The 14,183-nt window shown below is 37.9% G+C and overlaps 1 protein-coding gene across 4 annotated transcripts in view; it reads right to left on the bottom strand.

Moving 5' to 3' along the window:
- gria3b (glutamate receptor, ionotropic, AMPA 3b) overlaps nt 1-14,183 on the bottom strand; it is a 120,997-nt gene that overhangs the window by 9,747 nt on the left and 97,067 nt on the right. For all 4 annotated transcript variants that reach the window (XR_003674965.1, XM_028460146.1, XM_028460147.1 and 1 more), the window contains exons 12-13: nt 13,337-13,535; nt 333-580 (exon numbers count right to left, since the gene is read on the bottom strand). Coding sequence is in view for 3 of the 4 variants with exons in the window: in XM_028460146.1 (XP_028315947.1) it covers nt 333-580; nt 13,337-13,535 (447 nt within the window). In the remaining variant the exon portion in view is untranslated. The remainder of the gene's footprint in view (nt 1-332; nt 581-13,336; nt 13,536-14,183) is intronic.

Raw genomic sequence — 14,183 nt, 5'->3', positions numbered from 1 at the left:
AGGGCAGAAGGAGAGATCAAAGGAAAGAGAGAAGCAACAGTGAGAGAGACATAAATATGAAATGACTGTTAGCTTTAGCCTTAGTATTAGACTTGAAATCCTCTACTGTCAAAACTTACCAACAAAAACAAACACTTCATACTAGGATATCAAGAAAACATTGTTGATCTTTAATTAGCCTAAGTATTCAATGAATGCAAACCGTACCACCGTTACCTCTGTGTCCATTACAAAACAAGGAGAGGAAGAGAAGAGAATGAAAACAGGGGGACATCAGGGTAGGTGGAATACTATAACAACATGGGGGGATATTGTTATATTATTCCACCCACCTTAATGCGGATCCTTTGGGTGTCGCCACACCGTAGCCTTTGGAGTCGAGGTTCCCTCCCACTTTCATGGTGTCGCATGGCTTCCGCTGCTCGATGTACTCGTTCATGGTGGACTCGAGGAGAAAGGCAAACTTGCCCTTTGACTTTCGAACCCTGGCTACGCCATCAGGGGTGGTCTTAACAAACACTGATGGCTCGGCAGATTTCATGTACGACCACATCTTCTCATACACTGCTATTTTGGAACGCTGCGCAGAGAAGAAAAGGAGAAGAGAAGCATTTTAGGAAGAGACCAAGATTTATTTCTGATAGATTTTGTAGGATTTTTGTGCTTAATGATCAGAATATTTAAAATTGGCGATGTGAAGTATCTATAGACATCTTTGCAAAAACAAAAGAAAGTGATGTCTTTAAATACTTCGAGGAAACAAAAAAGTTAGAATTTGTTAAGATCATGAAGTACAAGAATTTACAAAATCCATGATTTAAATATTCCTTCCAAATATTTTGAGTTATAAAAGTGTAAGTATGAGAGCAGAGGTAGGCAACTTTTATCACAGCGGGGCAACACAAATGTGTTTATTTGATCGGAGGGCCACATGATCAACATTCATGTCAGCATTTAGAATAATGAGTGATCTGAGTTATAATGCAGCAAATAACTTTTTATAGTAATTTTGTGTTTTTCTCTCATTTTGTGTATTTTTGTTGTTGTCTTGCTCGCCGTGAGGCATTTTGTGCATTTCTGTTGTCTTTTTGTGTATTTTTCCTGTAAAATACATGTTTATTTTTTATTCATATTGTGTATTTGTGCTTTCATTTTGCGTTTTTCCGAGTACTTTTTGTGTATTTCTGTTGTAATTTTGCTTTTTTGTTAGTGCGAGTTATTTTTCTTGTCTTTTGGTGTACTTTCGTTGTCATTTTCTGTAATTTTGTATATTTTTCTGAGTAATTTTGTGTATCACTGTTGTCGTTTTGTTCATTTTTGAAGTAGTTTTGTGTGTTTTCTGAGTATTTTCTGTACTTTTCTCATCTTTTGTGTTTTTTTTTTAATGTAATCTTGCTCTTGTTTTGTGTATTTTTGTCATTTTATAGATTTACTTTGGGGGCCGCATTAAATTAGGCCGAGGGCCAAATGTGGTGCCCGGGCCGTCAGTTGCCTATGTCTAGACCAGTGGTTCTCAACTGGTCTCACCCTGGGACCCACAGTCATTGAATCGCGACCCACTTTTTTTTATTTTAGAATTCACCCAACCAAATTTAGTTTTTCAAAAATAGCTGTTGAAAACACACGTATATAATCTTTTTTAAAACATGAATCTATATATTTTCTTGTGCAACATGCATTTCACAGCATGCCTATCAAAAGAAAAGTTTCTTTCAAAATAAAAGACAAATCCTATTTATTTAATTTTGACCAGCTGTCCTCGACCCACCCAGTACAGGTCACTGACCCACTTTTGGGTCCCGACCCACCAGTTGAGAATCACTGGTCTAGACTATAGGTTAATTTCATTATTTCCCATGATTACCTCACCGTTAATTGCGATTTATTGTATTTCATAAGATTGAGGATTTGCCAGCAGATGGTGCTGTATTATTTTAATAAACCTAGTTAAATACGAAATTTTGCTAGTGATCCTTAGTTTAGCAATAATTCTGTTTCTACATTGATGGTCGACACTAAAACAGTTTCCTCCAGCTTGGCAATGTCATTGAACTCCTTCCTTATTTAAAACTTCAAAGATTTCAATCTTTCAGAAGCACTCTGTTCTTATAGCGTATCTCCCCACTCCCTATATAATTTGATAATTTAATAACACATTGATGTGCCTAACTCGATAAAGGGAAAGTTATACTTTGATGACAATAGTGAAAGTTGGTTTACGCCCTTAAGAATTCAAATTTGTCCTAGTAAACAACATGTTATAGATTAGTTTGAAATAAGTTGTTATCTTAATTTATTGACATAGTAACTGCAGTTTGGTTTATGGTCATTGATTTGAACAATTATTACTGAGTGTCTCACTGCGACTCTAAGGCAGCATAAAAAAAAAAAAAAAAAAAAAAAAAAAGACAAGAAGCAGCAGCAGAAGTGCAGAACCCTTCATAAAGGGACAAAGAAAAGCATTTTCCCAGTGCCTGGAGTCAGACTTAGCGAGACTGCAGAAATCTGGGGGAGTCGGGCACTATCTATAATAAGCATCAATTAAATTATTCAATGCTGCTGGATTTATTTTGGCGTAGGCATTTCACACGTTCTGCATGATCCTAGTCCAAGTATTTATGAGTGGCAGAGTGTACACTTAAGAAAAAAATGTAGCTTAGGGGAAATACGTTTGGAGTGATAAAGAAGCTCCATGTTAAACTACAGTGTAACAATAAAAAACATTAGCTGATAAAACAACATTTACAGGAGAAGCTCACCACTTCATTCTACCAATTAGATTCCTAGTAAGACATTATTGAGGGGTTCATCGTTCAAGCAAACTATGTTTAAAAGTTTTCAGGCAACACAATATCAACGCACAGTATTTTATATAATCTGAGAACTATTTTGCATTGTACAAACTCAAATAAAGCTTTTAACTTGAAGTAACTTTACTTGTTTAACTATATTGCAATACATTTTGAGCAAACAGCTTATAATCTTAGCCATAGAACACTATCGCTAAAATCAGTAACACCATTCACTAACGGTGATTTTTACTCCAATATAATATACCCAATAAAAAGTACTTGTCATCAAAATATGCCAATACATGACATACTAAAATAAAACGTATTATATTTTGATAACCAGTACTTTTTTATTGAGTATACAGTAGGGGTGTGTATTGCCTGGCATCTGGTGATACGATTCGTATCCCAATACATAAGTCACAATACGATACAATACAATATATCCCGATATTGAAATATAAGGCGATTGTTGCAACGTATTTTTTTTTTTTTAATATATATGACTTAAACAACTAATCTGTAAATGTGTACACCTTCATGAGAACATTATCCACGAAATATATTTTATTAGCATATTTTACACTCAAAACATTGGCTTTAACATGCCATGTGTCACCAACTTAAAATAAAAAAATAACATACAATCTGCCTGTGGCTTTTAAACCAACTTTGACTTTAGTGCAATAAATGTGAGGTATATGCCTAGAACAACAAAATAAATGCAGAAAGATAGTACTTTCTTTTTAGATTTTTTTTTAAACACAAGCTGGTCAACATGCCCAGGTTTCAGTGCACTTCTTTGTGCAGTTACAATGTCTCCTGCAGTGGAAAAGAACGATATGGATGCATTTTGAATCGATCTGAGAATTGCGCGACGTAATTCACCATATATTGGTGAATCAATTATTTTTTTTTTTCCAACACCTCTAGTATATAATATTGGTTGAAGTCCTATGGCGTGAGTGATGGTGCTTTGAATTCAAGTCATGGGTCCCTGGGAAGCTTCAGCATCGTCTGATGGTTCGCCCTCCATCACGATTGAGAATTCCTTTTTCTGTTCCCTTCCAAGGTCGCCACAGCAAATTATTCAGATGGTTAATTTGGCACATGTTAACAAGTGGGCTTTGGAATAGAAAAACCGCCACTCCTTCAAAGATGATGCTGAAGCTACAGGGACCCAGGACACTCAAACGCAACATAATCAAAACCATGCAAATACGTTTGCACAGGTAAAAATCTACAAAAATCTGATTTTTTTTTGTATCAAATATATATTTTACCCTTATCTATAACTGACTCAATAAAGGCTAATCAGCACAGCTGAGAGTGCATTAACCCATGTGTGTGTTATCATTGTAAGTATTTACGTCTGACATGGATGTGAAATTTAATGACTGCCACAAAATTGATTTTGGTAACTTTCACTTCTTACCAAGGGAGCTGTTTAAACTTTTAGTGTCTCCAGAACAACAGGCATTGTTTTATTGATGTCTTTATTGATAATGACAGAGGAATATAATCACGTCTCATTTATATCACTGTCAAAAGAAAAAATACCATAGACCAGTGGTTCTCAAACTTTTTTGTCTCAAGTGCCCCCTTTCTCTTATTTTTGATAACATTTTGATCAGAATACTATGAAAAAACAACTATGGAATGGATGATTGCGATGGACCGGCACCCTGTGCATGGTGTCCCTTCTCCTAACGCCCATTGAGAGCTGGAGTTTGGCACCAGCAGACCCCCCCTGACCCTGAAAACAGGAACAAGCGGGTCAGGAAATGGATGGAATGAATGAATGACAACACACATTTTTAAGAGTCTCATTTTGTAAATACGTATAATGGAACAAAATTGAGTGCCTCCTGAGTTATTTCTATAGTTTTGATCATTTATATAAGTCATCTGCCACCTGGTGTGGGACCAAGATTTAAACCCTTCCCTTGTATTTTCAGTTTATATTCTAATCAAGATCATCATTATTGTGATAATATTTTTTTTTTTAACTAGAAATAAAGATTAGAAAACCAAATTTTTGCAAGTTTTCATTTCTCTCTCTTTCAATGTAGTATCCTTGCATACCCCTAGGAGTACACGTACCACCATTTGAGAAACACTGCCGTCGACAATACAATGATTTTATATTTCAACATGGGAAGTATCCTAAACATGTTGACAATCGAGGCACATTTCTGCCACACATTTGTATACAAGCATATATTATCCAGAGCCAGTGTGTATTCCTCTCTAATGTGTTTCTATTAATAAACTAAAGTGTTAACCTTGACCTAATGAAAATGCTTCACTGGCTTTATGTAATCATAGATAATTTGTATGAAGGCATCTGTCAGAGTGCATTAGGCCAAGGGTAAGAATGAAACGAGACAGCAGTGTACACACAGTTTAAAAAAACTCTGTATGATAAATGTCCCTGGCTCAAATGAAAACATCCAAAGGAGGCTGTAATTCTATTATAATGCAAATGCAACTAATGCAGAGGGCAGGATTCAAAGTCAAATGTGACGTATCTATCGCGCTTGCACGCGTCAGACATCATAAAACGGTTTGGGTAGGACATCGCTCCCAGTAGCACATACTGTAGGGTTGAACTGCTTCAGCGTGAAAAAAGCTGCAGACGCTTCTTTGAATGAAGAGTGAGGTTTGCGTTGGGACCATTGATTACTGATGGCAGTGTTGCTGCCTCAGTGTTTTATGAAGTCAATTCATCAATATCAGAGCAGGAACCAAGTGCAACCAAAACCTTAAACAGCCTCATTCTGCCACTAGTAAAGACACCAGTGAGAGATAATGAAGGACATTGATTATTGGATATTGGATTATTGACTGCTCTCTCTCTCTCTCTCTCTTACACACACATGTAGGCCTACACACACAAAGTTTGATCCAAACACAGCACACTAACCTCCCCCATCTCCCTTAGAAACTAATCAGTCACTCTCACAATCACAGTGGTAATTTAAAATTCAATTAGAGTATTATGAAAGCAGACCATCAGCTATGAACAGTTGAGCAATTAGACAGTTTAATATACATAGCCCTCCTCCACACTGTTAAATGACCCTATAAGGACACATGGCTGGATTCTTACTGGACTAAAGAAACAGGAGGGTTAAGTGACATCAGTTCTTGTTTGGCTATAGCTGGAGGGGAAAAAAAAAAAAAAAACCTTTTAAAATGACACAGTAGCAACCAGAATGTTGCTGTGTTTGAGTCTTTAAATAGCCGACCGGAGCCAAGCCTCCTACCTAAGCGACACCGTTGCATCATCTGTGTAGGTGTTCAAACTGAAAATCCATTAGAAATTTACAGCGGTTTCGCAACAGCCATAATGAGAAGCTCAGTGCTGGTTTTCAGACCAGCTGACCGCAGACAATAGAGGAAAAGAAGAAGAAAAGGGTCAGGGAAACAGGAGAGAATATTGTGATTACAGATTGATGTTCGCTTCTGTTTACAGCATATGGACTCTTTCTAAAGGCACATTTCATCATTTCTGGTCAAAATCCAAAGAAAATCTATGTGAACTTGTGTTTTGATGAAATGGAATCAATAAAAAAGCATATTTTCAGTTAGCAGGTTTAGATACAGTAGCTGTTACTTTTTACAGCTTTGAGCACCATGTGCAGCAACTACACACACAGTCAGCAGCCAAAGAAAGAAAGAGTACCTGTAAAGGCTTATAGGGAATAATAAACATAAAAATAAAGTAAAAAATGCTTAAAATGCTTTTTGTATTAGACTTCATATGTGTTGGGATTATTTAAAAAAAATGTAACTGAGTGAATCTTCACTTTCTAATTTAAATATTATGAAATTTAGTAATGGTGTGAATGCATTTGATGTCAACCCATAATGTCAGAAACACAAAAAAATAGAAAAGTAATGCTTTTGAGGAGGGCCTAGATAATAGTAATTTAATTATATTAGATTTGAATAAAAGCAACAACTTGAAATGGGAAAGTGACATTTCAAAACTCAATAGATTTACATGATAAAAACATTCCCTTTCTCAGGTAGGATCAACGACAGGTAAAAGATGAAAGGTTGAGGAGAATGCGTTCTAATAATATTTTTGGGAAAAAAGACATACAGTATCTCAGAATAAATTGAATAAAAAAGTTCAAGGCAGCAGTGAAAAATGTTTTTCTCCATCTCTTACAAAGAAAAAAAAACCTGAGTTTCATCTGATATCAGGAGGTAAATTTAATAGATAAAGTTATTTGAGCCAGCCATGTCTCAAGTGTATTTAAATAAAACTGTGCAGTCTGTTATTAAGGTTAAGGACAAGCTCAGTCATAAACATCTTGTTTGGTTAAAACCTCAGTTTATTGGTCACTTTTACTTTTCGGAGGAGAGAAAGACCAAGCGATCAAAGTGAAGGAGTGACTACCTTTAAATGCCTTTTTTCCATTTTTTAAATTTGTTTAACTTAAAATAGAGAAAAAAGAGTTTAGTTTTAGGATGTTTTTTCTTTTACCTGAATTAGATTCATTAGCATCCATACTTGCTAGTGAATGCAGTGATGCTGCTACCAATGGCACTAAAAAAAACAGGGTACAGCAGATGTTCCCAACCTTTTTCGGGTCGTGACCCCATTTTGATATCACAAATGTCCGGCGACCCCAGAGACATTTTTTTTCTTCTTTTTCTTCTAGAATTAGTTATCATGTTTATTAAAGTGTGTTACAAATACGGAGTTGCCAGGATTGGTGCACAAAGTGGTAAGTGTGCCACCTCAGATATTTTTATACTGCATTTTATTTTATAGGGAACAGTTATTTGATATTTATTGTGTGTGATGTGTGTTTAAAAAATAATAATAATTCCCCAAAAAATGTAAATAGAATTTTAATCCATGTTTACCAATTACTAGACATTTCAGGAGACCCCCACATGGGATAGCGACCCAAAGGTTGAAAAACACTGGGGTACAGTGTGTGTCTTCGAACTAAGTAAATACATCTCATGAGTTACACTTTTGTATTTCCCTAGCAAATCTATCATGAGGAGGTTTTTTTGGTCAAGGTTCTCTGACAACATCATTAAAATGTTGAAGAAGAGATAAGTGATTAAAGACCAAAGTCAAAGAAATTGACCTCTCATTTCTAAGCACCCACTTAATGTGTATTGATCCTGTGTTACGCAGCATTTCAAGACCTTTGTCCATCACCCTTTGGTCCACAGTCTGTTTTAAATTCTTCTGTTGTTTGACTTTCATTACAGCCTTTCCCGCGTACGCTCCACTGCCTGTGTATATAAACGCCATCTTTAAACACCTGCCTGTTATAACATCGTCATGTTCCCAGCATACCAAGAGAGCTTCTGTCTATGCAGGGATAAAAGTTAAGGCTTTAGGGGCACCCTTTGTCATTGAAGTGTAACAAGTCACACCCTGAATACAAATTGCTTAACTTTGATGCGGTTGCTGGACTCTAATAACACTTCTCGCGCCTGCTGTTGCAGCTCATCTAAAGTTTGCAGAGCCCTCTGAGGATGCTGCATTTCCTCCGAGAATATGTTTATCTTGCATTAGTTACTTCTCCCAGGGTTTTCTTTTATGCAAACGGCCTCTAATCTTTAGTGGAGCCTCCCCCTTTAGTGAGTCCTGTGCACAAACACAGAGTGACATCAGCTCAGGGAGTTGTGTTACATGGGCTGCGTAGGACTGCAGGGAACCTAAGGATTCCTTGTGTGCGTCTCCTTGCCAGCTCTTCTTCATGCAACCCTGCCCTAATGCAGGTCTGCTCTGCATAAAAAGCTACTTATTAAACAACTGTGTTGGACCATGCTGAAGCTATAGTGTCTGTGCCACAATAGCTGAGACGTGAAATTGATTTTCATGCTCAGTAAAGTGCATTGCTGAGTGCACTCAAGCAGTTGTTCCCATCCTCACCACACCTGCAGTTCAGGAAGATGCATATCGGCGGCTGCTGTCTGTACAAAAATGTATAAATCGTCTTCAACAAAACAGAGAAACAATGTCGTGCACTCATTCCTCTGGACAATTATCATTCTTTCATTGTTAGAGTTTAATGAAGTGCATGAAAAGACAGCGGTGGGGTTGTCTTTGACGGTCTCGTGCCAGTCTTTACATGTTTATTAACAGCCATGTTAGATCATTTTGTCATCCCGGCCTGAATAATAGCATTCAGCTTTCCTTGTGGTGATAATTTCAAAATGTGACTGAGCCAGGTTGATGGAACAAAACCTCATCAAGAGAATAAACATACGGTGTACATTTTAGGACATCCTCAGAAAAACGTCTGTCGTCTGCCAAACCAAACGGACAAATTTGTCAGACCAAATGCTGTCAAATGAAATGGCCTCAAATAGACCCTTTGATTGTTCATTTTGATTGTTCATTTTTCTGAGCACAAGGGTCCGCTGGAATCCTATAAAACTTACATTTTTGTCCACTAACTCAGCAACAGAGGGTAGGAGAAGGGGTCTCCCTGGGACAGGTTCTGGGACTACATAAAGGTGGATGACGTGTCCAAATAATTTTCAATCTCATCCCTGACAGGGTCACCTTTCAGATGTATTCCTGATTTAACTTTCTTCTGCTGTAACGAGTATTTTTTGTAATAATTATCTTTTTTATTTCAATATTTTTCCTCTTTGGCCTGCTGGTTTTGTTTATGTTCACTGGATTGGTGTACTGAAGTCTGCCCTCATGTTTTGTGCAAGATAGGAGTTGCTAAATCCTTGACAGATAAATGTACCATGCTTTTAAAAATTCAATAGAAATTTGAATTCTAAAAAAAATCGTGTCCACTAACGTTATTCCCCCTATTCTGGCACATAAACACACAACAAAATGACATTCAAAAGCTGTAACATTACTGGCCTCCACAATCTTTAACCAGCGGCGTTTCCTGTTTTAGCCTCCAGCCACGTCCATTAAGGGGTTAATAAATCGTCTTTAAAACACAACACGATGTATTTTGAAGAAACCGGAAGTTCACATGACGTCATCAATATGTGCTGCTTCGGATACTAGAGTAAGTTGAAAGCAGTTATTTTCTATTTATTTTTTAAAGGTTAAGATATATCAACAATTCATTTAATTATGTATTTATTAAACAGATATGTTGATATATCTTAACTTTTACTTTACCTTATTTGTTTATTTCAAGAGGAGAGTGCAATTTCCACTGGATGCGGCTCCACTGCGTTACGTCACCGGAGCTGATAGGTTTCCACTTTATTCTATGTGTTAATTTCTACCGGGTCTGCTGCGGTGCGTGTCTGCTCCTTCCCAGATGCGGTAGTCCGGTGCCCTCCGCCAGATATACGCAGGGCTTTTATTTCTGGCGGACACCGGAGCACGACGTATCAATCAGCATAGAGCAAATGAAACTAAACAGGAAATTAAGCACGTATTCCGCAATAAAATATCAGGTTACTTTTCAAAATAAAACACTTCAGATTATATTTCAAGGAACTACATCACCAAAACGTCATACTGTGTAAAAACAAAATCACATTCACTATATTGATTCCTCTCATACTGTAAATGCACTGTAAACTGCAGCAACTTTGATTTAGTTCATGTTTTACTGGTGCACTTTTATCTCTTCTCTGTTGCTAAAAAAATGTGTCTATGACAAATCCAGAGAGTCCAACCTTCTTGTACTCCTTCATTCAGAACACTGACCTGTTTATCTGTTTATTGTTGTGTTTATAACACATACATTTAACTGCGTTCTCGCACGATTATATAAATATCGTGAGAACTGCTCTGTCTCGTGACGTCACAGTCGTCCGACCGGAGCGCACCGCAGCGCACTCAAAATGCAAACGGTGGGATTAGCGGAGAGCGGGGCAAAACCGGATCGGTGCCGTGGCGCAGCGGAGACGTATCCAGTGGAAACCCCCAGTTAGCCATGAACTACTTTCCAGCCGTAGTCCTCATACATTTAAGACAATGGCAATAAAAGATACAGACATGGCGTATACACAAGGACATGGACATAGTAACATATAATACAAGGAAAGAATGGCTTTTCAACATACTTTGTCATGTGTACTTCCGGTTCCTTCAAAATAAAACGCCATGTCGTGTTTTACGGCCTGAATCTGTTCAGTATGATGACGTTTATTTTGAAGCCTGAGGACGTTTCATTTGACGGAGGTTTTCCTGACACCTCACTCTGAGTCCTGAGGACGTCCTAAAATGTATCCCGTATCACTCCCTAATATTCCAAAACACTATTGAAGTGATGGAATAAAAAAGTTCCGTGGCAGAAACAAAGTGCAACCATAAAGCAGACCACAACAGCTGCTATTCTGAAGAAATGCAAAGCTAAAACTCTAAGCTATCAGGCATTATGTAAATGTGAAACACACTGACTGGAGACAAAAGGTGCTCAAACATTCAAGTAAAGATGTGAGGAGAGAAAAGTAAGTAAAGGGCACTGCCAATCCCCTGCAGGCATTCAGGCTTCCACTGGTTAACGTCAACAGACAGATCTACTGTCCTGTGGAGAGAAGCAGCCAAATCTCCTCAGCTTCCTCAAAAGCTGAGAACGAGTGATACGTTTTCTACGGGATTTCTAATTATTGTTATTAAAGCTGCTACCCACAATATTTATTTATGAGATAAAATCCAAGTGTTTGCCTCATAGAGCAATAAATCGAACATCAATTACTCCAAAAAGAAAGTTGAAATTGCTGCTCGCAAGTTTTTCTTCTCCACCATAAACACTCCGTTTGTTGACATTTTCGCGCGTTGAATTTGGAGTTGCATAGACGCATGCATAGAAGAATTTTTTTTTTTTTTACTTCATTCCAAAATCACGGGGAATACAAACAGCTTGAACAAAAATTATGTCAACACAAATCACAGTAACATTTAAATAAAAACAGTTAACGTGGGTGGCAGCTTTAATTATCTTCCATTTATTTATTTGGAAACAGAAACTAAAATGATTGAGGTTACATAATTTGCTTGATTATTTTCTGCTTTCTCATGCTGATCAAAAAAAATGCATTCACTTTGAAATTCCTCATTGTAGTACCGTCAGAACAAACTCATTTCTTTCCCCCTCATTTAGAAAGTGTTGTTTTCTTGTCTTTGGGAGATGATCCAGGTGAAGTCATCAAACATTAAAAGCCACCGGTGTCGGAGATGATGACATATGTCGTGTGTGAAACATTGGACCTAAAATTTCCAGCTGGCTGATACCGTATGGGTCTAATTAAGCCTGAATGCATTTGCTGGAAAGCAGATTTGAAATTAAACTTGAACTTCCTATTCATCAGTTTGTTTCTACCTCATAAGTTTTCCGCTGCTTTAATTAAAAGTGTCTTGGTTTAGCAGCCCATACATGTCATTTCCTGTTCGCAGTGTTGGGAATGCCACTTGCAGGACCCTGTGACCACTTCTCTATTGTCCAACAAGCAAACCATTCGCTGATGAATGGGAAAGTAATGACAGTCTGCGAGCTGTTCTGATGGGGATAAAGAGAGGCGGTCAAGGTAATCACGCACACCACTCCCTAAAATGAACTACATACTATTTTCATCACAGTGTACTGTTTAAAAGAGAGTTTGCAGACATAAAATAATAGATATATATATTTCGTTTAATGATATCCTGCTTATTTTTTGTCAGGGAAAAAACATGGACTTGATTCTGTGCTTTATGTGCAAATTCAACCCAGGGGTAATACAAATGAAGTGCTCTCTCTGCCAACAGGCTGCAGCTGGGAAACACATGAATTGTCTCTCTCCTGCTGATGAGTAATGTGGGAGCTGGAGATGAAAGACTGTCATATTGCCTTTTCAACATCACAGGCAAAGTGCTGTTTCATTAATTCTTTTTCAACACTAAACCGCTAATGCAGCCCGCCACAAGCCAAAGATTTCACAGCTGTAGCTCGATCACCTGAAGATATGCAGCGCTGTTTAACCCCTGCATAGTGATGGCTGCCTTTTAAAGACTGCTGTGCTTTAGATTTACATTCTCTTTACTTACAAGCCAACTGCTAGCTCATCCCTCTTGCTGATGGACGCATTGCTCATTCCATCAAATGTGTCTTTCAGCCGACTGTGTCTGACCTGCGGGGCTCTTCTTCATCAGGTTCAATTTGCCAGCCGTAGCTGGCTAGCTAATTATACTTCATGAACTGACCCTTTCGAGTTAGAGTCTGATGTGGGTGCTTTGATTATCCTCTAATTTTTATCACCTCTGAGTGTTCCGTGTTATCACCCTTTCTGCTGACAGCCCCTCTGCCTCAAGGTTGCACGCTGCAGTGCGGCTGCATTAATTCTGCTCCTGAGTCATAAGAGTTCAAGAACTGCCTCTCTGTCCACATGCCTTATTTGTGGAGGTCAAGAGTGCTGAACTAACGGCACAAAATAGTTTAAGACGTGAAAAGAAGTTTATCAAGGACATTACACAGAGTTTCTTCAGCACATTTGAGGCCAAAACATTTCAGTCGCTTCATTATTTGCCATTTTAGATGAAAAGCAAAGAGAAAATGGCAGAATAAAGCAGATGTTTTTCTGATTTTACTCACCCTAAAAAACTCTTTAGTGGAACCTGAGTCAAGAGTGCCATATGCTATCTCAGTCTGCTTAGCCAGATCTTCAGCACTTTCTATTGGAGAAACCATCCTTTCCACAGTCAGAAAAGCAGCGAGGTTAGCCGTGTAGGAAGAGATGATGATTAGGGTGAAGAACCACCACACACCACCTACGATACGGCCCGACAGAGACCTAAGACACAGAGGTTGATGATAGTGAAACACAGAATGTAATCACACGGTCACATGTGGTGCCTATCAGGCAGCTAAGAACAAACAGTTGTGCCTAATGTACGAAAAAGCGTGAGTCATCACAATTTTCTTGTAAATTGCTTAAACAGCCCAGTACTGCATCAGCACTCTAAAACAGCACATTACAAGGGAAATTGGTTACAACTTTACTCTAATCCAAGTCTTTAATCGACTGTGAAACCATCAAATCAAAGTCAGATTCATAGCCTGGAGAAACTATTTTGTTTATATAGTTAGATAAATCTTCTCAGCACGAACATCAACAGAAACCCAACAAAATAAATGAATCTACTGTGCGTATCTAAGGCTATGTTCACACTGCAGGCAAATGCGACCCTAATCCGATCTTTTTGTGTATATACAACCTATATCAGATCTGTTAAAGGCAGTCTGAAAATCACAATTCAGATTTTTTCAAATCCAACTTAGGTCACTTTCATACGTCGTCCTAAATCTGATACGTATTGCGATGTGACTGCAGTCTGGTTGACCGAGGCACTTTTTATACGACTTCTACGTCATCACTACGCGAAAACATCATGATTCTAAAAATAAACTGTTCCTTTTGTCATTTGGAAATTCAAAATTA

This window comes from Gouania willdenowi, chromosome 10, assembly GCF_900634775.1.
Source record: "Gouania willdenowi chromosome 10, fGouWil2.1, whole genome shotgun sequence".
Lineage (NCBI taxonomy): Eukaryota > Metazoa > Chordata > Actinopteri > Blenniiformes > Gobiesocidae > Gouania > Gouania willdenowi.
This window is presented reverse-complemented; position numbering and strand designations above follow the sequence as displayed.